General features: G+C 54.5%; 11 protein-coding genes across 11 annotated transcripts; 2 read left to right on the forward strand and 9 right to left on the reverse strand.

Annotated features, from left to right (window-relative positions):
• Positions 1 to 109: 109 nt before the first annotated feature.
• LTR77_001412 (uncharacterized protein) lies at positions 110 to 2,227 on the reverse strand (the record flags this gene model as incomplete). Its single annotated transcript, XM_064798674.1, has 3 exons — positions 110 to 1,521; positions 1,574 to 1,830; positions 1,884 to 2,227. 3 exons carry the CDS (start codon positions 2,225 to 2,227, stop codon positions 110 to 112), a joined length of 2,013 nt encoding a protein of 670 aa, XP_064663001.1.
• A 534-nt stretch (positions 2,228 to 2,761) lies between these two features.
• On the forward strand, positions 2,762 to 3,156 carry LTR77_001413 (uncharacterized protein; the record flags this gene model as incomplete). Its single annotated transcript, XM_064798675.1, has 2 exons — positions 2,762 to 2,773; positions 2,797 to 3,156. The coding sequence occupies 2 exons, from the start codon at positions 2,762 to 2,764 to the stop codon at positions 3,154 to 3,156; spliced, it is 372 nt and encodes a 123-aa protein (XP_064663002.1).
• Positions 3,157 to 4,204: 1,048 nt separating this feature from the next.
• LTR77_001414 (uncharacterized protein) lies at positions 4,205 to 4,719 on the reverse strand (the record flags this gene model as incomplete). Its single annotated transcript, XM_064798676.1, has 2 exons — positions 4,205 to 4,610; positions 4,670 to 4,719. 2 exons carry the CDS (start codon positions 4,717 to 4,719, stop codon positions 4,205 to 4,207), a joined length of 456 nt encoding a protein of 151 aa, XP_064663003.1.
• A 2,210-nt stretch (positions 4,720 to 6,929) lies between these two features.
• JAC1 (molecular chaperone) lies at positions 6,930 to 7,645 on the reverse strand (the record flags this gene model as incomplete). Its single annotated transcript, XM_064798677.1, has 2 exons — positions 6,930 to 7,534; positions 7,564 to 7,645. 2 exons carry the CDS (start codon positions 7,643 to 7,645, stop codon positions 6,930 to 6,932), a joined length of 687 nt encoding a protein of 228 aa, XP_064663004.1.
• Positions 7,646 to 8,040: 395 nt separating this feature from the next.
• LTR77_001416 (uncharacterized protein) lies at positions 8,041 to 8,551 on the reverse strand (the record flags this gene model as incomplete). Its single annotated transcript, XM_064798678.1, has 3 exons — positions 8,041 to 8,175; positions 8,235 to 8,339; positions 8,393 to 8,551. The coding sequence occupies 3 exons, from the start codon at positions 8,549 to 8,551 to the stop codon at positions 8,041 to 8,043; spliced, it is 399 nt and encodes a 132-aa protein (XP_064663005.1).
• A 630-nt stretch (positions 8,552 to 9,181) lies between these two features.
• Positions 9,182 to 10,027, reverse strand: LTR77_001417 (uncharacterized protein; the record flags this gene model as incomplete). The annotated part of the gene is made up of 1 exon (XM_064798679.1): positions 9,182 to 10,027. One exon carries the CDS (start codon positions 10,025 to 10,027, stop codon positions 9,182 to 9,184), a length of 846 nt encoding a protein of 281 aa, XP_064663006.1.
• Positions 10,028 to 10,497: 470 nt separating this feature from the next.
• Positions 10,498 to 13,137, reverse strand: SEC10 (Exocyst complex component 5; the record flags this gene model as incomplete). The annotated part of the gene is made up of 1 exon (XM_064798680.1): positions 10,498 to 13,137. One exon carries the CDS (start codon positions 13,135 to 13,137, stop codon positions 10,498 to 10,500), a length of 2,640 nt encoding a protein of 879 aa, XP_064663007.1.
• Positions 13,138 to 13,751: 614 nt separating this feature from the next.
• Positions 13,752 to 15,539, forward strand: LTR77_001419 (uncharacterized protein; the record flags this gene model as incomplete). Its single annotated transcript, XM_064798681.1, has 3 exons — positions 13,752 to 13,880; positions 13,937 to 15,272; positions 15,337 to 15,539. 3 exons carry the CDS (start codon positions 13,752 to 13,754, stop codon positions 15,537 to 15,539), a joined length of 1,668 nt encoding a protein of 555 aa, XP_064663008.1.
• A 595-nt stretch (positions 15,540 to 16,134) lies between these two features.
• On the reverse strand, positions 16,135 to 18,402 carry LTR77_001420 (uncharacterized protein; the record flags this gene model as incomplete). The annotated part of the gene is made up of 2 exons (XM_064798682.1): positions 16,135 to 17,979; positions 18,037 to 18,402. 2 exons carry the CDS (start codon positions 18,400 to 18,402, stop codon positions 16,135 to 16,137), a joined length of 2,211 nt encoding a protein of 736 aa, XP_064663009.1.
• Positions 18,403 to 19,325: 923 nt separating this feature from the next.
• Positions 19,326 to 22,239, reverse strand: LTR77_001421 (uncharacterized protein; the record flags this gene model as incomplete). Its single annotated transcript, XM_064798683.1, has 8 exons — positions 19,326 to 19,555; positions 19,633 to 19,693; positions 19,756 to 19,837; positions 19,897 to 20,159; positions 20,353 to 20,367; positions 20,429 to 20,494; positions 20,728 to 20,947; positions 21,080 to 22,239. The coding sequence occupies 8 exons, from the start codon at positions 22,237 to 22,239 to the stop codon at positions 19,326 to 19,328; spliced, it is 2,097 nt and encodes a 698-aa protein (XP_064663010.1).
• Positions 22,240 to 23,348: 1,109 nt separating this feature from the next.
• On the reverse strand, positions 23,349 to 24,304 carry LTR77_001422 (uncharacterized protein; the record flags this gene model as incomplete). Its single annotated transcript, XM_064798684.1, has 3 exons — positions 23,349 to 23,798; positions 23,856 to 24,235; positions 24,286 to 24,304. The coding sequence occupies 3 exons, from the start codon at positions 24,302 to 24,304 to the stop codon at positions 23,349 to 23,351; spliced, it is 849 nt and encodes a 282-aa protein (XP_064663011.1).
• Positions 24,305 to 24,758: the final 454 nt, after the last annotated feature.

Consider the following 24,758-nt stretch of genomic DNA (forward strand, 5'->3'; position numbering starts at 1 on the left):
CACAGCCAGCGCCCGCTCTCGCCTCCTCTTCAAGCAAAGGCCAAACACAAATGATATCGCTCTATATCGCTCCTTCCCAAACTGTACACAGCAAGCGAGGAAATCGCGTCTAACGAGCAGCCTCATCACTCTCCTTCTCCTTCTCACTCAACGTACCGCCGTTGGCCTGGGTCGTTTGCACGAAAGGCGATCGTGTGGACCCATTTCCCTTCCCGCGAGTACGTTCAAAGAACGTGCTGACTTCAGAACTCCAGCTGTCGTCAGTCGCCTCGTCGATCTCGGCACCCTCTTTCTCTTGGGCGTGGCGGGCCATGGCTTGTTCCCAATCAGCGCGCATCTCCTCGACACGCTGCTGGTAGTCCAGCTCAGGGTTGTAGTGCTTGCCGACGCCTCGAATGCGTTCCCAGAAGGACAGATGCTTCGGGTGGATGGCGATACCGTGGTACTCCGACTCGCGGCCAGCGCGGATGAAGGCCCAGCGGCGTTCTTGCTCCTTGAGGTCGAGGCCGGTGGTGTCGGGTAGGAAGAGGTATGTAACAATAGCGCCAACAAGACCGAACCACGGGACGACGTAGAAGCGGGTGTGGGAGTCGATGTAGTTGAACAGTACAGCTGCCAGGAGGGCGCCAAGCTTGCCGCAGGCTGCGCTAAAGCCGTGAGCGGAGGCTCGAACTGGTGTCGGGAAGACCTCAGCGGCGACCAAGAAGGTAACAGCGTTCGGACCGAACTGGCCGAAGAAGGACGAGAGGTAGTACATGGCCTGGAAGGAGTGGATGCCGGGGCCTTCCGCATAGTAGTGGTACTGGAAGGCGGGAATGGCGAAGGTGATGAAGCAGGCGGCGAAACCGATAATCTGCATCCACTTGCGGCCGTAGAGCTTGTGGTCGATCAAGAAGGAAGCGAGGTAGTAGCCAGCGAGTTCCACGCCGATGTTGGCCAAGTTCCAGAGCCAATTCGTCATCACACCTTCTGCGTTGGGATTCAAGACGGCGATGAAGGAGCTTTGGAAGAGCTTATTGCCGTAGAAGAACACGTCGTTCGCGAACCAGCCGAAGGCAGTAGCAATGATGCGTGGGCCGAAGTAGGTGAAGGTGAGACCGAGGGACTTGACGTCGTAGCCAGTGACCGACTGCTTCTTCTTGGCTGCCATAAGCTGCTTGGATGCAGACCTCATCTTGTAGGTTCTGTAGTAGACCAACCAAAGGGTACCCGCAGCCGGGATAGCAAAGGAGACGCGGAACGTCCATTGCACAACGACCTTGTCGTATGGAGGATTGCCGCTGCCGGAGTTGAAGATGAGGAGCAACAGGATGAGAACGACCTGGTTGAACCACTGACCCCAGCCTTGCATCAGGAAAGCGGAAGTGACCTTGCGGCCACGGTGCAGGCGGTCGTCCCGAGTTGAGATCTTACCAGAGCCGACAGCGTTCTCCATGCCTGACGTCGCAGTCATTGGGTACTCGCCACCAACGCCAACACCGTAGAACATGAGCGATAGCGCATAGCAGATGACGAAGCCGTCTGCAAGGAGGTCAGCATGAAAAGCGGTGTGCCAGAAGCTGTTGCAACTCACTCATCGTAACACCCCACGAAGCAGTGAGCATGACTAGGCCGAGAAACATGATAATAGCATCTTGGATCAGACCCCAACGGCGACCCAGCCAGTCACCAAGGATGCCGACCAGGATCTGGCCAAGAATAATACCGACGACTTCAAGGTACGCCACAGCTTCCTGCCATACAGGCTGGCAAATAGTCTGGGAGCCCCAGCAGTCCGGGAAGCCAGCTTCAAACAATGGACCAAGATTTCCGATGGAGAACAGGACGTATCTAGAAGGATGTCAGAAGACGATGCATGATGAAGGGAAGGAGAGTAAACGCACCCTTCTAACAAAAGTCCCATACCAGGAATGACCATATTGCGGAAGTAGTAGCTGACAGGGCTGAGCGGATCGGCTTTGATCATCCGCCCAATTGTTCGCAGCTCGCTGGCGCTCTCGGCGTTGTTGACCTTGTTGATGAAGGAGATGCGCTTGCCGAGCGGCATGTCCGCCCAGTATGTGCCATTCTCGTCGTAGCTGTCGTCTGGCAATAACAGGTTTCGGAAGACGGATGCCTCGTCGCCCTTCATGTCGTCAAGGTTGGCCGTAGCAACATGCTGGCCGGTGAAGTTCGGCCCGTGAGGTGCAGCCAGACCGTAGTCGCGCATAGAATGATCTGCCGCCATTATGAAAATGCTCAAGAGCAGGCGCCGAGACAAAGAAGAGATGTCAAGACCTTGGCAAAGGTTGATCAAGAAGCTTGACCTTCTGCGAGCTTAAGAATATATAGCTCGATGCTGCGGAAGTAAGATGAGATCAACGTGGACCTTGCTCGTTAGCCGGTGAACGCTGATCCTGCAGGGTGTGGTGGTGCTGCGGGATTGCTTACCTGCCGTCTCCGCCCACCACGTTTTCTTCGCCGGGTCTTGAATGGCCGCCACGGAGGCTTGCGATAGCTTGATGGAAAGCTTTGGGCGACAGACGGAAGTGACGGATGGACTACTGCTCCTGCCGATGACGAGCTGGCTTTTGATAGGCAAATGCTTGGCCAGAAAGTCAAGACTTGGGCGGCCGGGGTGGCTGCGAGCCCTACCAAAATCGATGCTCGTGGGTTGGATTAGTCGACGGTTGATTGGTCCAGGGTTTTTGTCGCACTGTCGTGATGCGTCAACCAGATCTAAAGAATTGGTAAGGCGCCGAGAGATTGGTATTGGACCTGTATGAGCTGTATGGTATGTCTTCTGTCCTGCTCCAGGCGCAAGATACGAGACTGACAGAACAGATGAAGGATGAGGATGGTGCGAAGGAGATAGAGAGGAAAGTCAAACCCACCGTCGGCCACATGGCGAGCGCCGAAAGTGTCAATCCGAGCCATCGTTCTTCTGGCTTGCTTTTGCCGGGCATACCGCGCGATGAAAATCTTGAAGGGCGAGCGGTGGGAAGAGGTGAGGTCAAAAACGTGCTGCGATTTGCGCATGTGATTGGCCGAAAGGATCAGAGTGAAAAGAGATCCACCAAAATCCTGGAGACGTTGGCTAGAACCCTGCATCGCCACGATTTACTTACTCCCGCAGAGATTTCGAGCGGCTTCCTCGGTCGAGATTGTATTCAGTAGGTTGTTCCTACTACATCCTGCTGATGCTAGAGGGCCTTCACGCGATGTGGATGTGATGGCAGCGAGGTGGACAAGCGTCCTGCGCCCATCTTCGGCTGTCAACAGGACTCGTCCAGTGTAGCGAACTACATGTACTCCAGCACAACACCGACCCCAGGCTTGACCACGCATACACCAGGTCGAGCAGAAGTCCAAGAGCATCGTAATGTGAGGTAGGAGGAGCTATATTGTCGCTGACGCTCAATGCTCACAGAGCGAACTTGAGCTGCGGCGTACAACACGGTATACCACGATCTCCATTGTCGTGACGGCAAGTCGAGGGAGGTGGAGTTCAAGGTCGTACGTACACTTGAGCAAGCCTACTAGGACCTGCTGGGCGGAAGCTTGTGTTTGTTCGTGGTACTCTCTAGCTTCCGTTGGCATGATCCATATGTCTGGTTGTCGCCCTCTTGTCTTATTGCCCTCCTTCAGTGGAAGACTTCGTCTTATCACACGGCTCGGCGGAAGTGTGAGTGATGGGTTGGATGAACGGCGTGGGAGTACGTTCGTATGAATCGTCAGGAAGCAGGATCTCATAGCTATTGCCAGTTCACAACTTCTGCGTGGACTCTCGGATGCGTGCTACTTGTATCCGGATGCTCAGGAGCATGAGCGTGCGTTGGATGTCGACATTGCTGTTCGTTACAGGAGTAAGAGACATAGCAAGAGGAACAGAGAAGAGAGTGGTAGAGCTACAGAATGCAGTGAGGTCGAAGACGTACGAGGAGAACGGTAGTACATGACGAAAGAGATATGAGACAAGGTTGGGTTCATTCCACTGTTGATTTCAACGTACTATCCACTGCAACACATGCAAAGACTCTGCTGTCGCGAGTCAATGCATACCCATTAATAGTCGAAGCTGATTCAATCCCAGCGCCACCCAAATGCTGTTGCTAATGAATCAATGTTGCCGAAACCCACTATCCTTCATGCCATGCCGCCTTCCTTCCAGCAGTTGTTGTGTCGGATATCCAGACCGGCGAGGCTCCCGAAGAACAATGGTCGCTTATGCGAAGAGAGCGATGAGACCGGCGAAGGCAGCGCCGGCACCGATCTGGAGAGCGGCGGCCGCGCCAGTGGCAGCTGGAGCAGACGCGCTGGGAGCAGCCTCGCTTGGCGCGGGCTTGCCGCTGGTAGCCATGGTGGGCTTGGTGACGGGGAGGGTGGCCTTGCCAGTGCCAGTGGGGCCGGCGACGGCGCTGGAGTTGCCGGCGGGGACTGGGTATGGCACGGGCGCAACGGAGCTGACGATTGGGACCGACGAGACTGGCGCAGCAGAGGAGACCGGAGCGACGACGGAAGAAGTCACTGGCGCGGCCGAGGAGACTGGTGCGACGGTCGAGTAGGCGGCGGGAGCAGAGCCAGTTGGGACCTGTGGCTGTCCGTCGGTGTACTCGTTGGCGGGCATGCCCCTAAGGTGAAAAGTCAGCAAATGCGTGGTGTTTGTGTGCGTCATGCGACGAGGACTCACTGTGCGTAGACGGCGGCCACGAAGGCGGCGACGGCGAAGGTGGTCTTCATGTTGACGGTGTTGTGGTGGTTGATATTAATAGGGTATTGTCGATAGTCGGAGTGAGTGGTGCTTGTTGTATTATGTTCGTGTTGTGAACGATGGTGTAGCGTAAGGCGAGTGGTGGAATGTGAAAGGAGGGAAGCAGAAGGGCACAGTTGCAGGTTTTAAAAGGTGATGAGTCCCCTTTCCAACAACGCTTCTGCCCTTGCAGGATGGCTGCACTAGCGCTCGGCCACTAAGCCACCTTGGGACCCACTTCTGTTTCCGGGGTAAAGTCTAAATCTTTGTATTCACGGTTCATGCGCTCAACGTCCGCTTTTATGATTGTTGTCCGAAGGCAAACATCCAACGCTGATGATTCACGCGCAACTGTGACACCTCTCCGAGCACAGGAACCTGCTAGCATGCAGCGTTTTGCTAGTCCAACGCATCCTCATTCCTCCAACCGCCGTCCCGCCGTTGCCAACACCTAAAGCGATAAGTTTCAGGAACAGGGCTAGCCAACGGTTAGCGCTGCAGGCATCGCAGGCCGATCGTGGCAAAAGCTTCTTCATTCGCTTGCTCCCCAAACCGCCCCCGTCGAGAACGCGCAACCGCTGTCGCACGAAGGCTGGGAGGCTGAGCACATTCCCAGACTTAACACATTGTTCAAGAATAGCTGACGTAGCACAAACCCGCCACCACCATCTCAACCAGAATCCCACCGTTGCGTGGCCAACAACAAAGCAGAACCGCAGAGACTGCCCTGCGAGCCGGCGGATCATTTCCACAGCGACTGCGAACGAGACCGGCGGTGGTTGCATGTCCCCTTGCGCCTGTTGTCCCGGCTTTATTGCTTCGACAGCGCACTGCCTGGATGCTGGCCGTGCTTGCGACCGATAGAGTATCGGCATCCCGATCTAGCCGTGTCGCGCTCAACGACTCATCAATACATTATATACTGGACGCGTGGACATGATCAGGCGATCGAGCTGTGTACGCGACCCGCGGTCATTGCGATATGTCGCGTGCTGTTTGTTATACCTGATTGATATACATATGTTGATCGGCTCGCTGTCTCGCATGCATGGTTCGCATGGTTGCGAGCTCGCACCTTACTCCGACGCTTCTATAGCAGCACATCGCTTATAGCATCGCGCAGCAGGGAAGAGGCGTGCATGTGGCTATAACACGGGTCTGCATAATAGCGAGGCACGACTCCAGAAGCAGATGGAGGAAGCAGAGGTGAAGCTGCACGAGTACTTTCGATAGGGTACTGGTAAGGATACGTCCGTTCCTCATATAGGCTCATTATACGGTCACAAAATCATGAACACCTCATCTCTGCTGAACAGCTTGAACCTCCTCCGCTACCTCATGATCCCCCGGGTCCGACCTGCATCCTCTTCGCCAATTCTCCACTGGCCACGGGGTCGATAAACTCAGTAATGCTGAGCACCTGCTCCGCATTGTCATCCAGACGCAACCAGAACACCACATCATTCACAACTTCCTCTGCGTGATTGGGAACCATGTGAAGCTCCACCCGCATCACCACCGTCCGTCGCTCCACGTCTACGCACGTATTCATCACTTCCATCGTGTATGTCTTCATCTTCGACGCCATCCCGCAGAGACGAGTAACCCACTCTTCTCCTGGCGCCTTGCCTTGTAGTCCAGGGGACGTGGAGACGAAGAAGGAGTGGCCGAAGTCCGCGTAGCAGTCGGGGTGTAGGTGGGATCGAATCGCATCAGGATCTGGATCGTTGGAGCCTTTCGTGGCTGTTCGCATTGAATGAATGCACGCTTTCGCGTTCGATTCGAGCTTTTCGTACAGCGATCGGTCGGCCATATTGAGAGTTGTGTTGCGAAGCGTTCAGCGATGTTCACTCAGACTGGGCTGATGGTTGACAAGATGTGCGATGTGTTGTTGATGATATAATGCCAATCGCGCCAAGCTGGTCGGAGGACGAATGCTCTTGGCTTTATAAGCGTGTTGAGGATTGACCGGAAAACCAGTGCTTGTTCGCGCGGATGTCCTTGCGGACGCATCCTTTCGCATAGCCTTATAACGCATCACCATGCATGAGGATGCGGTCGCGATGCTCAGCTTACTCAGGCCCGACGCTTACCCGACTTCCACGGCTTCATCAAAGGCAGTGCAAATCGCGGGCAGATCTGATGCACATATGGAACAGAAGTATAAGCGTTTCGTATCCATAATCGATGACCTCTCCAATCAATGATGAATCACCCCACCACCCTTCCCCTTCTCCCACCCATGTATACTCTCCTCAATATTCATCCAATACCGTAATCGTATCGCCTCTTGCGCAGCCCGCTCCATCTCATCCTTTGCAAAAGCCTTCTCCAATACCTCCACGCTCTGCCCTATCCGCGCATTATTCTCGTCTCGTATACTGCCCAGCTCTTCCTCGCTCTCCACCTCGTCCACCGCCTCCCGCGCCTCCATGACCTCCATCAGCAGCTCGTTCTCTGCTAGCTTCGCGCTCTCGTCTTCCACGTCTATGCCGCGCAGTGATAGTAGGTACTGTGCGCGCTTCAGTGGGTCCTGGATCGCTTTGTAGGCTTCGTTGACGCGGGAGCTGAGGGCTTCTGCTTGCCGTTTCTGGTTCGCTGGGGCCATGTCAGGGTGCGACTTGGCTTGTATCTGTAGGAATTCGCGTCGCAAGGCTTGGAGGTCCGGTGTGAAGGGTGACTTGGGGGGTGGTCCGTTAGGGAAGGTGTTGGGGAAGAAGTCGAAGTGGGTTTGTGGTAGGATGGACTCTCGTTGCGGTGGAGGTGGCTCGGTTGCAGATGCCTCCTGTCGCCGGAGTGGTGTTACTGATAAGTGTCGTTGCGACGAAGCAGACTGGTATGTTGCCCTCCGAAAGGCGGTCCTCTGGCATCTTGCGCATACGAAGGGCGCCTGGGATGTTGTTGTAGACGACACATGGCGAGTGCTGTAGGCGGCTTGCCGGGCTGTTGATACTGCGCTTCTCCTCATCTTTCTGTACGGTTGGTACTTGAGAGAAGGAAAGTCGCAAGTGGGAGGCGATTCTTTGATTTCACTTTCACCGGCTTTGGAATGACGTCAACATGCATTTGTAAATTCACTCCATGTTCACTCCATGCGTGCGAGGTGTATAAGGGAACGTATAACAGAAGCTTTTCAGGGCAGCACGGCTGCAGGAATGTGACCCGGCGGACATCGAGCAGTACCTGGAATTTGTCATGGACCCTCTGAACGCCTGTCTATGCAGGCTGTCTCGAACGTGCATCCCCAATTAGCTCCACGCTCAACAACAACGCAGTCGCAGCACGCTCCCGAGCACACAAAGTACGCTCCGCTATTGCGATAAGCCATGCTCAACCTCATCGGTCGTCTTCAACTTCTCGGGCCCAAAGCTCATCGGTAGTAGCTGTCCCAGCGTCATCACCGTCGACCGTGCCTCGTTATCGTACATTAGAATAGGCATGTTGAGCTGTAGGCGCCGTTAGCATCTGCCACATACCGAATCAGTCGTAAAGGCCTTCCACCCACCTCGCAGAACTCCCTGATAAACTGCCTGCACATCCCACAAGGGCTCGCAGGAGGGCTGATGTCGGTTGCAACTGCTATCGCGCGGATATCGCCTTTCTTTGCTCCCTGAAACAGTGTTAGATCGAGTCCTTAGGTTCAAGTGTCCTACTTCAGCCTACCTGAACAACAGCTGTCCCCATCGCCACACGCTCCGCACAGGTGCCGACGGGATACGCTGCGTTCTCAACATTTGCACCCTGCACTACCGTGCCGTCCGCGAGCAGGATCGAGCAACCGACTCGGAAGTGGGAATATGGGCCTGCAAATTTCATCAGCATGGTTGCTCGAGATCCAAAGATAGGGATATCTGACAATAAGCCCGCGACTTCGCCTCAATGCATGATTCCGACAGCTTCTGGACCTCCGACTGGGAAAGTCCGTGTATCAATGCTGTTTCGTGACGACTGTGTCCAGATTTAATTTTGGGTGGTGGACTTGACATCGTGAGAGGGAAGGAAGAAGGAGCTGAGATGTGAGTTTGGATTTGGATATGCAAGGCTTTGCTTACGTAAACCTCCTTCCTGTTTGGGTGGGGTCGATAAATGAATTGAAGGAGGGAAGGAAGTTCGCAGAGGTTGACTGGATGGTTATGATATTTTGTATGAATACATATGGTTGGCGCCTTGTCGATAAACCATACTGCCGCATTCCGATGTCCAGCCTCCGCTCGCTAAACATCACCAGTGAATATGGACTCAACCGACATTCACCGATGTACACTTTGCACAAATCTCGCCATCCGCCAGCAACTCCTTTTGAACGGGTTCTCCACCCATTCAAAAATGCCGAAACATCAAGCCATAAGCCCACCCATACGCGATGCGTGATACAGACTCCAAGCTCCTGAGCGCCTTCGCTAGAAATACCATCGCGCACGATGTTCATTGGAAACACAGCTAACAGATCCCTCACTGCATCTCATTGTACTGCTTCCAGCTAATGAAATTTGCCTTCTCCGTCGGCTTTGGCGTACGAGTACTGCGGCGCTCGGGCGGGATGGAGACAGATGCGTTCCTTTCGCCTTCATCATCAACGTCCATCCCACTGTCGATGTAGTCTTGAGTAGTGTCTTCGTGTCTCTGCTTGGCCGGAGTACGATTCTCCTTCGTCTTCGTCACATCCGCATCGCTCGCTTTCGAAGGTGCCGCTTTGTTGGACGCCAGTGACACATCCTGGGCAGTGCTAGCATCCGAGCCGGTGGTCCTTCTGGAGGTCTGCTGTGGAGGCGTGGCAACGCTCTTCCGCGGTCGGCCGAGTGGCTTCTTCACCTTGGGAGTGGTTTGCTTGAGGTCTGTCGATTTCTCCTTGGCCGAGTTGGAGCTTGAAGAATCCGTGCTCAGCTTGCGAGCATACACCCCGTTCTTAGGTGGACGTCCGCGAGGGCGTTTAGCTGGTCTGTCGAACCCCTCAGTACTCTCGGTGCTCTTCCGTTTGGTTGCTGCGTCCGAGAGGCTGGGCGTGGGTAGTGTGCGTTTGGCGAGAGGGACGCCAGCGTGGAGTTCAGCACCGAAAGAGGCCTGCAGTTGGGCTTGTATCGTCAGGCTCAGCTGGTCGCCATTTCCGAGGCGATGGATGAGTTCCTGCGCGATGTGGTGGATAGAGGCCAGGGCGAGTGGCAACTTTGAGGACAGTGACTGGAGATCGTGAGAGTGAGATTTGCCGTTTGGATTCGTTCTTTCGAGCTCCGTGATGCGCTCTTCGAGCCGATTGTACTCCTGGCCCAGTGCTTCGATTTGCTCGCTGAGTCCGGCCATGATGAGGTCTTGCGGTCGACATGCGTACAGCCAGTTTTAGTGCAATGGCGAGACAGTCGAACGGCGCTCAGCCGGGCAAGGACCACAATGTGTTGCTGCACAGGTGCAAACGAAAATTACCTCCCACAGTCCAGTCTTGGTCAGATTATTCGCAGCGATACAAGCGGTCTGGCACCTCAACTCTTAAGTGTCAGATGGCGGAGAGAAGTGTAGCAGGGACAAGGTTCAAGACGGGACCAAACGCGCGGAAACAGCGAGCGAAGCGGGCGCTTAGCGCAGGCAACTGATCGACACCCTACAACAGCGAATAAAGCTGCACAATGCGATTGAAAGTCATGGATGCAGTCTATGAGAAGAGAAACAGTATGGAAGGTTCTCCGAAACAGCGTGAGGCACGATGCTCCATTTCGCAATTCTTGCGCTGGATAAGGTAAAACGTTTCGAAAGACTTCCTTCAGTCGTCGTCTCATTCACAACCCACTCAGCACAGCCTGCACCCCAACCGTCCCCGCATCCTCCCTCCTCAACACATACGGCCTCAAATCCCCCTTCTCCACCCCGGCCAGACCCGCCGCGGTGCCCTGTCCCACCACCCCAACACTCCTCAATCGATCCCGCAGCGCCTCCGGCCCAATGACGAAAATACTCGCAATCTCCGTCAACACCTCTAGACTGGGCTCAAAACTCGCATCCAGATCCCAGGCCTTGAAGAGCTCGATGTAGCGCGTGATGTCCTTGCTCACGATCAGACCGCCAGTGGGGGAGACTTGGTAGGATTTGAAGTGGTTGAGGAGTAATGTGCGCACGCCGACGGCGAGTTCGAGGCTGAACGATTCGAGCACGCGGCCGGCGGACAGGGCGGTGCGGGCGCGGGTGTGGAGGCGAGAGAGGAAGGTGTAGATGCTTTGACAAGTGGGCGTTTGGAGCCGGTCGAGCTGCAGGTTTGTGTCGTCTTTGGGGCGGAAATCGGTCTTTTTCTGTTGGGAGAGGAGACGTGCGGTCCAGGATAGGGCGGCGTCGATGGTGCGTTGGAGGATGCTGTCGATTTTGGTTTCCATGCGGGTGATGAAGGTGGAGGTTTGCTTTTCGAGGTCGCGGCGGATGGTGAGGTTGCTTGCTGCCAGTGGGAGGAGGAGTAGCTGGATGGTGGTGAGCATAAGGTGAAGCACGCTGATGGCTGGTCGTAGATCGGCGATGTAGTTGAGGTCAGGTTCTGATCGAGTGTTTTGTTCGGCGGTCGTGGCTGCGTCGGACATTGCGTCAAGTGCCGTTTCGAGGTAGATCTCGCCCATATTGGCAATGAGGAGATGAAGTAGTTCCTGCACTTCTTTCGGAGTCTCGTTGCTGCCGCCCGCAAGCTCCAGACCTCGTCCCACGCCTTCTGCGAGCCATTTCAGCATTCGCTTCGTGTACGGTAGGCTGAGCTGGCCATCCTCCTCAGTGATGTCGATCTCCTTCTGGGTAGTCGACTGCTCTTTGTCGTGCATGCCAGCTAGTCGAAGCATGATCGCTTTCTGACCAGTCGGTAGATCCATGTTATTGAGTCTGTCAATGTAATTCTCCCTTACGTTGCTCATCAACTCTTTCCCACGTGCAAGATACGCGTTGCTCGAAGCATTCATCTTCCGCCTGCGCGAGTGGTACATGGTGAATTTGAAAAGCAAACCCTCGAACAGCTCCCCAAGGTTGCGCTTCTCCCGCTCAATGTAAGATGAGCCCGTAAAGTAAGGCACGAAGAGTTCGTCCAGCTGCTGGTCGAGCACAGCCGCAATGACTGAAGATGCCGGCTCTGGATGTTCAGTCAAGCCATGGGCTTTAAGGTCCTCCACTAGTCCTGCGATGCACGATCTGCATGCTTGAAGTTCTCTCAGAAATGCTAAACTTGAGATGCTGTCCGCCTTATTCAGCACCATCTCGAGTCGTTGCTGCACACTCTGCTGAAAGACTCGCTGAACGAAGCGAGTCAGCACTTCCTCATAGTACGGAAATGCTCGCTTGAGGATATAGCTTTCCTCCTGAGTCACAATCTTGACTTCATCTATCAGACTCTGAAGGGTTGGTTCCACTCCCGGAGGCTCTGTATCTGGATCCGCAAGCCGATCCCAGATGTCGGTGTCTGTGGCCAAGTCTTCCGTTACAAGTTGGGCCCGGTCGATGAAGAACTGATGCTGGTTGACAAAGAGACTGATGACGCTGTTGCCATCGCTGAAGTCGCGCAGCGCTAGGGCACACTCTCGCATGCCATCATAGTTCTGCCTTCGATAAAAGTCATCGAAGGATTTCAATAGATCCTTCTCCAACTTCTCCAAAAACTTCTCAATCAGCTCGCGAGGCTGCTGGCCACCACGTCTGCTCCTTGAGTAGCCATTTTGGTAGCCTTCATCATGGTCGCCGTTCACGCCATTGGAAAAGTGTACACCGTTCGTCTGAGGATTGCCGCTGTTCCTGTTTCCAGATGGATCCAGTCGATGCGATATCCGTAGCAGTTGGCGAGCAATATGCGCACAGCGCACCTTTCCATCTCCGCCGCCCGTCCTCCTCACATCCTCCAGCATTGCCAAATCACCCCTCTCGCTTACTTCCAACCAGCATTGCAGTACAAACTTGGCGTCCTGCGCCCGTTGCCTCTGCTTATCCAGCTCTTCTAGCCTCTCGCCTATCCGCATAGCAACATTACCACCAGCATCTCCCTCCCCGTCCAGTGTCCTTTCCAAGCGGTGGAAGTTGTCTATCGCCCGCTCAAGCTCCCGCTCGCGCGACTTGATGTTGGAATTATGCTGGCCCTCAGCCCGTCTTACGCTCCCGCTCAGCTCATTTTCTCGTAGCTCCAGGTCCTCGCTGAGCGTCTTGAGCCTCGACAGAGCATGTTCGAATGTACGAATGAGCGGTTTCGGGTCGAATGCCGTCTGCTGGTTCGTCGACTGCCCCGTGGAGCGGCGCGTAGGCTGCGCATTCTCGGAGAGTGTCTCGATGAAGTCCTTTACTATAAAGTCCTTGCTGCTGAAGGTGTCGAGAGTAAAGAGCTGGGCATTGCGCGAGGTGGCTACTGTAGGGGCGCGCGACTGGTAGCTGAGGATGGAGGCGGTGTCGGCATTGGCCCGCAGCGACATGTTGTTCTTCTCGCTGCCGTTATCGCATCGTGGGGGTCATGATAAGCTCAGATCCCGTCCGTCCCGTTCTTGGAGAATGCTGTATAGAACTCGAGGCTAACATCGGGCTCAGATAACGTGCCGAGCGCGTGAAGATCGACCAAGCTTTCCGGGGTCGACGAGGAGGCAGGGATGTGGGATGCTTCTTCTCGCCGTCTCACATCAACTTGTCATGATCACATCGCATTGCATGTCACCATGTCGCGGATTGGGCGAGAGGCGAGTGATTACATGGCAGTCTTGTGGTGTTTCGAGTTCAAAGCCTCATGTCCTTACTTTCTGCGAATAAGCCAGGATAATTGTACGACGGACTCTGCGGGGTCCAGTCGATGTTACATCACCTGCAGCGGCCCACTGTGCGTCTCGATAGAGCGCAGGCCGCAGATAGCGTCGTTGTAGCGGGCCATCCGACGACCTTCCACAACGAGCGTAGAACAATTCATGCTATGATGTAGCACTGGGGTTGTTGCCTCTTAAAGACACCGGCCACCCGCTGCGCCTTGAGGTAGGCACGACTATACATCTCTCTTCTACTTTCATCTCAAACTCCATCACGAAGAGCCGGATGAGCAGCAATGGGCTCGCTATTGAAGAAGCTCGCACTGGCGTTGTGCGCTATGGGTGGCGCCAATGCAATCAACATGGGTCTGCGGATTGGAAGTGGCGGCAGGACTATTCATGACTTCAAGGAAGAGGTAGCCAAGGTAGGATATTGGTGTCTCGAGAAGCCATGATGGTGCCATATGCTAACGCCATATAGGCTGAGGCAAACCTCGCCCGCCGAGACGTCGACCCAGAATCGCTGTACCCCAAGAGATACTTCGACATGCCTGTGGACCACTTCCCGAACAAGGCCAAATATGCTCCTCACACCAAACACACATACAAGAACCGGTACTGGTTTGACGATTCGCATTACAAGCCTGGCGGACCTGTCATCATCTTGCAGAGCGGCGAAACCAATGGTCTTAACCGTCTTCCCTACATGCAAAAGGGCATCCTTGCCGACCTCGCTGAGGCTACTGGCGGCATGTCTGTGATATTCGAGCACCGCTACTACGGCTACAGCTTTCCCACGCGGTACCTCAACACCACGGACCTACGCTTCTTGACAACCGAGCAAGCCCTTGAGGATGTGAAGTACTTTGCCACCAATGTTGTTTTTCCGGGGCACGAGAAGGAGAATCTAACCTCAGGGTGCACCCCCTGGATCAGCTATGGCGGGTCATACCCAGGATCTATTTCTGCTTTCCTGCGAGTCAAGTATCCGGATGTCTTCTGGGGTTCGATCGGATCGTCTGCGGTGACGAAAGCTATCTATGACTATTGGCAGTACTACGCACCAGTTGCTGAATACGGACCTGCGTTTGCTATGGCTACGCAAAAGATATTCACCGACATGGTCGACACCATCCTCATCAAGAAAGCCGACGACACAACGCTGACCCACAAGCTCAAAGCTACGTTCAATTTGCCCAATCTTACTCATAATGGTGACTTCGGGAACCAACTGGCAAGCGGTGTCGGCTTGTGGCAGAGTCTCAACTGGGATCCCGAAGTCAGCGACACAGGCTTCTACGATTACTGCAACAACATCACCTCCTCAGACGTCCTATACCCACACACAGAGTCTAAGCGTTCCGACGCAGCTTCCTTGCTCGAAGCAACCGGCTACGAGAGCAACACCACCGTCGTCAACCAGCTCCTCAACTACATCGGCTGGGTCTACGAGAACTCCGTCAAGTACTGCGGCGAGGACCAAACGCAGGACGAATGTTTCAGCACCCTCATCAAATCTCACTACCAAGAGACTGGGCAGGCGCAGTCCGTCTGGAGGTCCTGGTCTTATCAGTATTGCTCTGAGTGGGGATATCTTCAGACCGGTTCCGGTGTACCAAGAAACCAGATGCCCGTTATCTCGAGAACGATTGACATCGAGTACACTAGCGCGGTGTGCAGATTCGCTTTTGATATCCATCACCCAGCGGATGTCGAGGAGGCGAATCAGTACGGTGGCTATGAGATTTCGCACAGCAGGTTGGCGTTTATCGATGGGCAGTGGGATCCTTGGAGGCCGGCTACGCCGCATGCTTATCGTATGACTCCCTCCTTTCTTCGTTCCGTACCTCTCCACAAGACATATACTAATAAGTTTCGCAGAATACGGCGCACCCCACCGGGTCAGCACGACGACCGAGCCTTTCATCCTTATTCCTAAAGCACTACATCATTACGACGAGAATGGGCGGTTCCCGAACGAGACCACACCCAGGCTACCTCCGCCAGCGGTGAAGAACGCACAAAAGCAGGAGGTCCACTTCGTGAAGGCTTGGGTGGATGAGTGGCATGCTGCCAAGAAGTGAGGTGCTCGCATTGGGCTTTGAGAGAGAGTCACTCTCATGTGCATGTTTATTGTTGATGTGCAGATGTAGCTACGTGTAACGACATAATGCACTCATTGCAAGCCTTCTGCTTGAACACAGGTACTTCAGCCTAGGCTGCACCATTGTTCTCTGTACCCAACCAAGCTGCCGACAGTAAAATCGGTCAGCCAAGGCGGAGTGAGCAGTGTATGGATCTTCTCGCAGACAGTGACAGCTTACCGACTGGAGTCATGTGGCCTTCTCGGGTACATTTGAATTTGCGAGAAAATGCTAGACATGTCCGGCTGGCCGTTTTCACTGTCAGCAGTTTGCCAATGTATCGCTCTCTGCCAGGTCCAGGCTCGCCGCCTCTTTATCTTCAGCGGCTCCCTGGAATAACGTATCCACCACCATCTACAGTAGGCCTGGCGCTCTGATGGAAGGCCGAGTCGTCGACGTTCCGAACGCAACGTCCGCTCTTCTGCAAGCAGGACGGGGTGCTGCAGTCCAAGAGTGAGTAGCGCTTGGGAGCTTTGTCACAGCATGGCAGTACTGCTGTTGTAGACGATGTGTTCCACAGATCGTGAGCGGACCTTCACCCGTTACCACTTTTCCCTTCCTTCTCTTCCATGTTCTTCTTCTTGCCATCGCTCTTCTCCTTCCCATCATCCTTATGCCCAAACTTATCCTTCGCCAACCCCTTCAGCTTCTCGAGTTCTTGCTTCACCCACTCCCACCAGCCCTTTGCGTCTTCTGCATCTGGATCACCGCCATCATGAACAACAGGCCGCTCAGGCTTCTCTGGTCGCTCGGGTGTTGTTGGCCTCGCTGGCACATCAGGCGGTATTGGCTGAAAGGCCTCGATTGGGCCGAGCTTAGTCGCTTCAGGAGGCGAAGGCGAACCTAGATGGGGTGGTGTTGGGTTGTTCAGGTTTGGGACTTCTGGTGGCGGTGCACCGTCGCTCGTATCTTCGTCGTCGTCAGTCTCGTCAGCCGGAAGGTCGTCGACTTCTTCCGGCACGGAAATGAAGTCATGCTTCCCTTCCGTCGTAAATGGCAGCCTCAGCGTGCCGTTGTTGGGCTGCGGCTCAATACCAAGAGAATCACAAACAATGTTGTACACTTCTGTATTCTGGAAAGCGCGCACTTTGCTGCCTTCTGGATGAGGGAATGCCGGACCTCGAGCCACAAAGATCGCTCGCATGAGTGGGTGTTCGTGGTCGTAGCCATGCAGTCCTCGAGGGTGATAGACATCGTCATGCTTCTTCGCAGCAGCAATGTCGAATTCGTCCTTGGTGACAATAGCCCAGCCAGCCTTGGGAATGATCCAAAGTGGAGCGATGCGTGGGTTTGTGTGGAAATGATAGCGTTCGGGCATGTTCTTGTCACGGAGGTAGACATCAAAGGCATCTCGATATTTGGGTAGCTTGGACTTGGCGAAGAGCTGGTTGTAAAGCTCGATGAGTTGGGCATCGTCGCGCTTGTAGGGCCGTAGACCGTAGAGCGGCCAGCCGTCGGTGTGCTCGATCAGGCTCGTGTCAACGAGATCTTCAAGCTGGACGAGCCGGTTGGTCGAGGTCGTAGCCATGCCGTGATCGGAGACGACGATGATGTTGACGATGTTCGTCAGGTTCCGTTCATCGATGCCTTTGAAGAGGGCACCAAGCATGCCGTCGACTTCAGCGATCGTGGAGCGGATGTAAGTGCTGTTCGGTCCATACTTGTGGCCGTCCGCGTCTACATTGGGCGTGTAAGCTGCGATGAGCTGTGGCCGCTTCTGTTTAGCCTTCCCACTTCCACTGTGCTCGACATCTTGGTCACCCGGCATGTCGAGCCAATGCAAGATCCTGTCCACTTTCCGTCCCAACTTTTCGTCCGCGTCAAACTCATCGACATACTCGGGCTCTACTCCCGCAATATGCGCTTCGCTACCGGGCCACATGTGGATTGCAGACCGCACGTTCTGCTGCTCGGCAGTGACCCAGATGGGCTCAGCATTCCACCATTCCGGGGTCATGCTCCTGGCAGGATCCGTGTAATAGAATTCCTTCTCGGTGGTTGGATCCCAGAAAGTGTTGCCTACGATTCCATGAGACTCCGGATGAAGGCCGGTAACAAGCGTGAAATGGTTCGGAAAGGTGAGAGAAGGAAAGGATGGATTCATGTATTCCGGAGAGACACCGGTGCGCATGAAGGCGTTCAAGGTTGGGGTGAGACCACGATTGAGGAAGTCGGCGCGGAAGCCGTCGAGGGATAGGAAAATGGTCGTGGGCGCGAAGGTGTGGGTTCCATTAAACAGTGTCTGGGCGATTGAAGTGGATGGGTGACTGTTGGTCGAGGTCTGAGTCGCCCGATAGGCTCCATAGAGTAGTGCGAGAAAGGCAGCAATAATGACAACGTGGATCAGAGAGATTGCAGTCCAGCGTTTGGTGCGACTGGTCTGTAACGTGATCAGCCATACTGCCATCTCTATGCTGTACTTCAGGCCATATCATACCTTCCTCCGTGACTGCACCTCGCCCAACCGCTGCATGTCACCCTCGCTCGAGCTGCCTATACTTTCTGTACTGCTATTCCTCGGGCCGCCCTCCTCCATCTCATACATCAGCTCCCTCTTCTCTGCTTCTTCGCCGCCTCTGCCCTTCTGCCGTCGCCTGTCCTTTCTCTGTTCCTTCTTCCTCCCCCATTGCGACTTTCCTGAGCCATCGCCGACTAATAGCCGCTCCGCCTCCTCCTCAGCGTTAAGCGTCTCCCGATCGTGTTGCCGCACATCCTCCGACGTTCTTGAGACATAATGTTCACCTTCTGACCCGGAGGTGTCATCGTTAGGCCGGTCCAGCTTCTCGTATGCAGATACCGCCATCACCACGAGGACAACTTGATCTTAGGGAATTCCCATTGGGGAGTGGCAATTTGTATGCATATCAGGTCAGGCGCAGGCTTAATGTGCACGGCATTGAATGATTTATGGATGCTTGGATGCCCGCAGAGACAAGCGAGCAAGCAAGCAAGGGTCTCGGTGCAGGGGTTGGAAGGCATGCCAACAACACCTCTGACAATTCTATCTTTTCCACATCACATCTACAATTTACGTTCCCGCGGACATCACATGGAGGGTGGGCTTATGGTCACAATGCTGAATGTCGAACATGGTGGACTGCGATAGAACTGATTCGCGAAGCATATCAAACAGCAACACCATTCAACAACGGCTTTTCAGGTCACATGATGTTGCTTGTGAAAGTCGTTAGCATCGTTGAACGAACAAAGAGCGTGAGCGGATAGCTCGAAGCGAATGGTACTGTTCCAACTCTCCTTTGTCGTCTTCACAGATAGCCTTATCGTGTTTCCTCTTCTCCCCGAATACAACCAACCGATCATCGTCAGCGCGACCCTTAGGAGCACCGAATGTCGCGATCCCACTAGAGTCAGCATCGACAATGAACACTTGACGACAATGACAGCAGCAAGGCTACCTTCATGTCGCTCAACTCAACCACATCTCCCGTGATCAACTGGCTCGTCTGGCAAGGCTTCCTGTGGGCCGAGCACGACGAAGAGCTAAGCTTCATCGCCTTCCTGTTGGCGGAGTGGATGCTTTTCTTGACGATTCTCAATCGTCGTGCGAGGGAATGGGTGCGAGAAATTTCAAAGCACTGAATTTGCGCCAGCAATCATGTGGTCTTGCAGCGGTCGAAGATATCTACCCAGCAAACGTGTCAACGTGGAAGCATTCGTATCTCATCCAGGGCCTCCCTCGCTGCAACCCTGTGGGTGGAGAAGGAATCAAACCATCTTCTTCTCCCCCTCTTCATTCTCATTGCTAGCTCCGTTCCCACTGCTACTGCTGCCTTCGCCACCACTCGCCGCGCCCTTCTCCTCTTCTGACCGCTGCATCCGACTCTCCTCGTCTCTACGGCGATCCTGCTGCAGATCGGGCGCAGGCGCAAACTTACTGCGTGCCCTGATCGATCTTCCGTACTTGTACAGCAGGAACGGCATTGGGATGAAAATTGCTGATCGAAGGTCAGTCAACTTTGGGTCCCCGGAAAGGGAGGCGACTAGGACTTGGGCCGTCCTCATCAGCACTTACCTGCTACGCAGCCGAGGAGCGTCATACCCCATTCGATGCCAATGCCTTCGAACATGTAGGTCTGTGTTGCAGGCAGTCAGCTGGGGCTGTAGTGATGATATGGAAGGGCAACGATTGACTCACAGCAAAGAGTGGGAAGATGGCGCCGAAAATACTCCTCATGATTGTGTTGGCGGCGATTGCTGAGGCGGAGAACATGAGATACCTGTCCGGGCCATCGCGGTCAGCATCTCAGCTTTCCAGATACTCCGAAGGCATACGCACGAGTCGATGATGTAGTTCAAGCATTGCAAGAACACCGAGAAGATTCCAAAGCCAATAAAGATCCCAGCCAACGTCGGCACAATCCATGGCGTACTCGCCATGTACCCTCCCCAGCCAAACCAGAACAGACCGAGTGAGAAGACGATGCCTCCAGCCATCGGCAGAGGCAACCGCCATTCGGGGACGGGAATGTTGTTGTTCGCCTCCAGCTTCTTGACGTAGGACTTGTTCATGAACACGATGCATCCGAGCCCGATCATGACCTTGGGGACAGATGTCAGCGTGATATCCTTGCTATATTGAGGGAAGAGGGTACGCTGCCGGCTACCATCTCCTAGACCAATCCTAAGGCTTTAGTAGGTGAAACAACCCTTGAAGGTCATTTGGGCCGGCAAGCTCTCGGAGAGATTCAGGTCTAAGAAAGAGCAGCGGCAGGTTCCGTCCCCATTTACTTACTCCTACGATCAGAGCCTGTCAAAAAGGGAGCCAGAATGTCAGCAATGCCCACGTTCGACGATCCTGATGAACTTACCATATAAGGGAGACCGCTCACACCGAGACTCCAGCCGTAGACCTGCCCATACACTATACTATACGCCTGTGCACACGCAAAGAGAACCCGTCAGCAAATGTCTCAGACAACGAAGTACAAGGCCCCATAAGAGCCTTCTGTGCCTGATTGGGACGGTGAGGGTTAGAAACAGATCTGATGGCCGGTCGACAAGCACATAGAGCCACACGACCGCGAATGCTTCGTTTTATCGGCCATGGGATCTGCCTCTAACCCTATAGTATGACTGAGGAAGGGGGTTCTGTTTCCGGGAGACTGACCGTCAGATTGAGATAGAGCAGACCGTAAATGAAGGACATGTAGATCGTGATGATCAGGACGATCGGCTCGGTGAACAGGATCCGAAGAGGACGGGAGACGTTCTTAATAACGAGCTCCTTGAGGTCAACCTCAACTTCCTCTTGCTTGGCGTGGATGCCCCAGTTGCGAGTCAGACGCCTCAGCTCCGAAGCTTTGGTGACGAGGATCACAGGGCCATATCTAGAACGATGAGAAGAAGGGTCAGCAGATGTCTCGATAAGTGGACAAAAGTGGTGGGGTCTCGGAGCACCCCGTGGTCCTGAGACCCTAGAGGCGTTCTTGGAAAACTCTCCCACCATCAGTTTGACGTACGTCTCCTCCTGGAACAACACTGCTAGGACAAGTGACGCATAGCCCATGAAAGCTGGAATCCAGGCTACCCAGCGCCAGCCCAGATACGACTTCGTGAGGAAGCCTCCGACCATGGGTCCGCAGAATGGTCCATTCATGAGCGTGGCCGCGAAGATAGCTATCGCTAATCCCCTGACTTTATTGTCGAAGAGGTCAGAGAACACAGCTCCTGTCAGCGCGAGGGGGCATGATCCAAAGAGTCCCGAGAAGAAGCGCGAGATGACAAGGGTTTGATAGTCCTTTGCTACCGCGACAGCGGTGTTGAAGATCGAGAACCCGAAAGCACCGATGATGATCGGCAGCCGTCTCCCATAGAGCTCAGAGAGTGGTGCAAAGACCATTGGTCCAACAGCGTAGCCCAGTACGAACAGCGACGTCCCCAGAGTGACGACCTCGCGTCCGACCTGAAACTCCTCTCCGACAGCACCGCTGGCGGCGGAGAAGATGGAGCTGGCGAATGTGGCGGCCAGTGAGTCGAACACGAGAATGGTACTGATGATCATCTTCTTCTTGAACGCAAAGTTCTGCGCATGCCGTGGGTCATCGAAGCCACTGAACTCGACCACATACTCCTCGCGTTCTGGTAACGGTGGAGGATAGGGTTTGTTGCTGCCAAAGTCTGGCAACTCCTCGCCTGTACCAGTAAAGACTCGTTTACTTCCGACCGTTTGGCTATGTTGGAGTCGATGTGCGGCTACGCGCTCCACTGCAGTAGGATGCCGATCAAGGTATTGCATGATATCGTTCTCCATGCGCGTCGAAGCCTTCGAGATCGTGCTGTTGTGTCTCGTCTGTCGGCTCCTTGCATTGCTGATCTCCGAGCGGTCCACTGTGGAAAAGGAGGAGACCGAGCTGGACGTCGTAGATTCGTTGCGTCGCGGCCCATCACCACGACCTTTCGAGCGCACCGGCTCGAGCTCGACCTCTTCGACTTCTTCGACGGGCTCCTCGCGCGGCTCAGTTGATCTTTGCGAGCGTGGCCGGTTGCGAGAACGTTCTTCCCGTTCTGCATGGACGCGATCGTACTCGCCACTTAATCGGTCCTGGGGGTCGTACGTCCGCCATCGGGAAGGCGAGGATTCCCGCTCAGCCCAGGCGACGTCTGCGTCCTCGACGTTCATGCTTCTGTGCGTTGCCGATAATGCGGAGGTTCTCAAGTACGGCCAATGGTTGTGAAGGTCGTCGATGCTGAATGGGTCCAGTGACGCTCAAGAGGAGCGCGGAGAATGTCGAGTGGCGTAACCTGTCTTTCTGATAGATATCGGATAGCAGCCTACCTATCCAAAACCAGGTAGCCCGCGATGCCCGATATGAGGACTGAAAATGCGAATGCTTGTTTCTTTTGCGCTGAGGTTGGGTTGAATCCAGTGTCCGCCGTTGATTAAGACCTCATCCCTGCAAGCGCCTTTGCTGTCATCCAACCTCACGAGGAAACTCTATACAGCACATCTGCGTGCCACCATCTCGTCAATATTGATTCTCACTGCAGAAGAATTCATCACGTCCACCTCACCTGCTTATTGCTGTCGCCCCGTCTTCCTTCCCATGCTTCGCAGAAGCAAATGCGTCGTCGCTGGTGACCGCGGTGGGATGAGAGAGCAGTGAGACGGCAACGATGTGTGTGGCGTTGCCGCTGCTGCCGGCGCCTACATACAGGTACTCCTAAGTCCTCACTACTCTGGAAGCCACCAGCAAGACCGGCCTCTCCCGTTTCCTCGACGTCGACACGGAGGCTACTCTTGCAAGCTGAGCTGCGGATATGGCGGGCTCGGTCGCAGATGTCGCACGAGGACGTTTGCTCCTGTGCGGCGCGTCCGAACTAATGTATACGTAGAGCGGCCAGGTGAGCTAGGCAAGCAAGCGACAGTGAAGACGTCCTACCGGGCACACCTAGCAGCGTTCTCCCGAACACGTTTACACCCGGAAGGCTATATTACTCGCGTCGGTGTCGGCGAGTTGTCAGTATCTGTGAGAAGATCCTTTACATCGCTCACCCTGTCCTAATTGGCCCGTTTCACTGCCGGCGGCTTGCCAGGCAAGGCAGGGAGAGAGATACTCCAGAAGGCCTGTCTGTATCATGGGACGGGTTCAGTTCGCGAGTTCTCGAGGTGTAAACACGGCGACGACGATATGGACACCGCTGAGAACCCACAAATGTATTTCCATATGGAGAGAGGGTTCTTACAGCCGGACTGGGATGCGATTGACATGAGCATTGTCTGAGCCGACATCACTTCTTACCGACTGCCACTAGAGTAATCCCCTTCAACTTTCCCGGCTCATTTGGATCCATCTTCTTCATCTCCTCGTCCATCAGATCCTGGTACTTCTGAATCTCCTCCTCCGGCATGTCCTCGACAAGGGGTTTCAGGTGCGGCATTTTCACACTCATGAACTCGATCAGTGGCTTCCTTTTCTCAAAGGCCATCTGCGTCTTCACCTCCCGAACATCCACATCCTTGAACCCGGCCTTCTCGAGCTCGCCTTTCAACTTTGTTGCATCTATCCACTCAGGCCGCATTTGGGGCATGACCTTGTCTGGGCGTATTGTGGGCAGGAGATACATCAAGTCCATCCATTCCGAGCTGTGCCACGATGTACAGGCGAAGACGCCTCCATCCTTGAGCACGCGTCGGGTCTCGGTCAATGCCTTCATTGGGTCCGAGGTCATGAAATACACCTGCAGCAGTCAGCCGACGGACCTTCATGCTTTGTCACAACGCAGGAGACCGCCTACGAAACCCGCAGTGACGTGGCTTTGACTGCCATCAGCTATGTTATCTAAGTTTGTCGCATCCTGAACAATGGCGTTCATGCGAGTCCACGGAGAGTTTCTATCGGCCTTGATACTCTCCTCCTTGGTCTGGAGAGCTTGGTTGATCATGCCTTGGCTGAAGTCTGAGCAGGTGAGCGTACAGTCATTCGGAACTTTGTAGCCTTCAAGAAGACGTTGCATGACTGGCCCAGGGCCACTGCCGTTATCCAGGATGCCTGTGGCTTCCGAGAATGGCAGCAGAGCGTTCGTTCGCTCTAACATCGCGGCAGTTGGTAGGGCACTTGTCCCGTACGACAATTCCTTATAGAGCTTGGCCATGTCATTCCAGTCATCGCCCTGCGCTGTCTCGAGGTCAGTGATACGTCTCATTGGCTTTGAGCGGCGAGCTTACTGTCTCCGATGCCTGGCATGATGGGTGGGTGCGCTGAAGACGATTTGACTTGGGCAAGGTGATTCGCAGAGCCTCTAGCTGCTTGGAAAACGTGATGAGCGGAATTTGTCTCTGGTTTGTGGTTACTTCTTTGTCTTTTCTTCAGCTCAAGATTTCTGCGTATATAGCAGTGCTTATAAGGTCTGCCGGAGACTTTCAGTCCTATAAAGCCAGCGAGCTGAATTTCCGGAGAGTTTCAGCGCTTCCCTTGCGATACACAGGCACACGTCGACTTACAAGCGTTCACAATCCCTCATTTGGACTTGCCCTAAGCAGCCACACCTCAGCCAGGCTCCTACACGCTGGATAGGCCACTGGTATCTTCAAAGCCTTCGCATCCGCGTACAATCATACACCGTAGCTGGATCCACTTGGCTGTCACAACGCTGCTTTGAGCTAGGCTAGGTTTTGCTAAGCTGTCGCATTCGCCATGG

This window comes from Saxophila tyrrhenica (assembly GCF_035928015.1).
Source record: "Saxophila tyrrhenica strain CCFEE 5935 chromosome Unknown scaffold_2, whole genome shotgun sequence".
NCBI classification, from domain to species: Eukaryota; Fungi; Ascomycota; class Dothideomycetes; order Mycosphaerellales; family Extremaceae; genus Saxophila; species Saxophila tyrrhenica.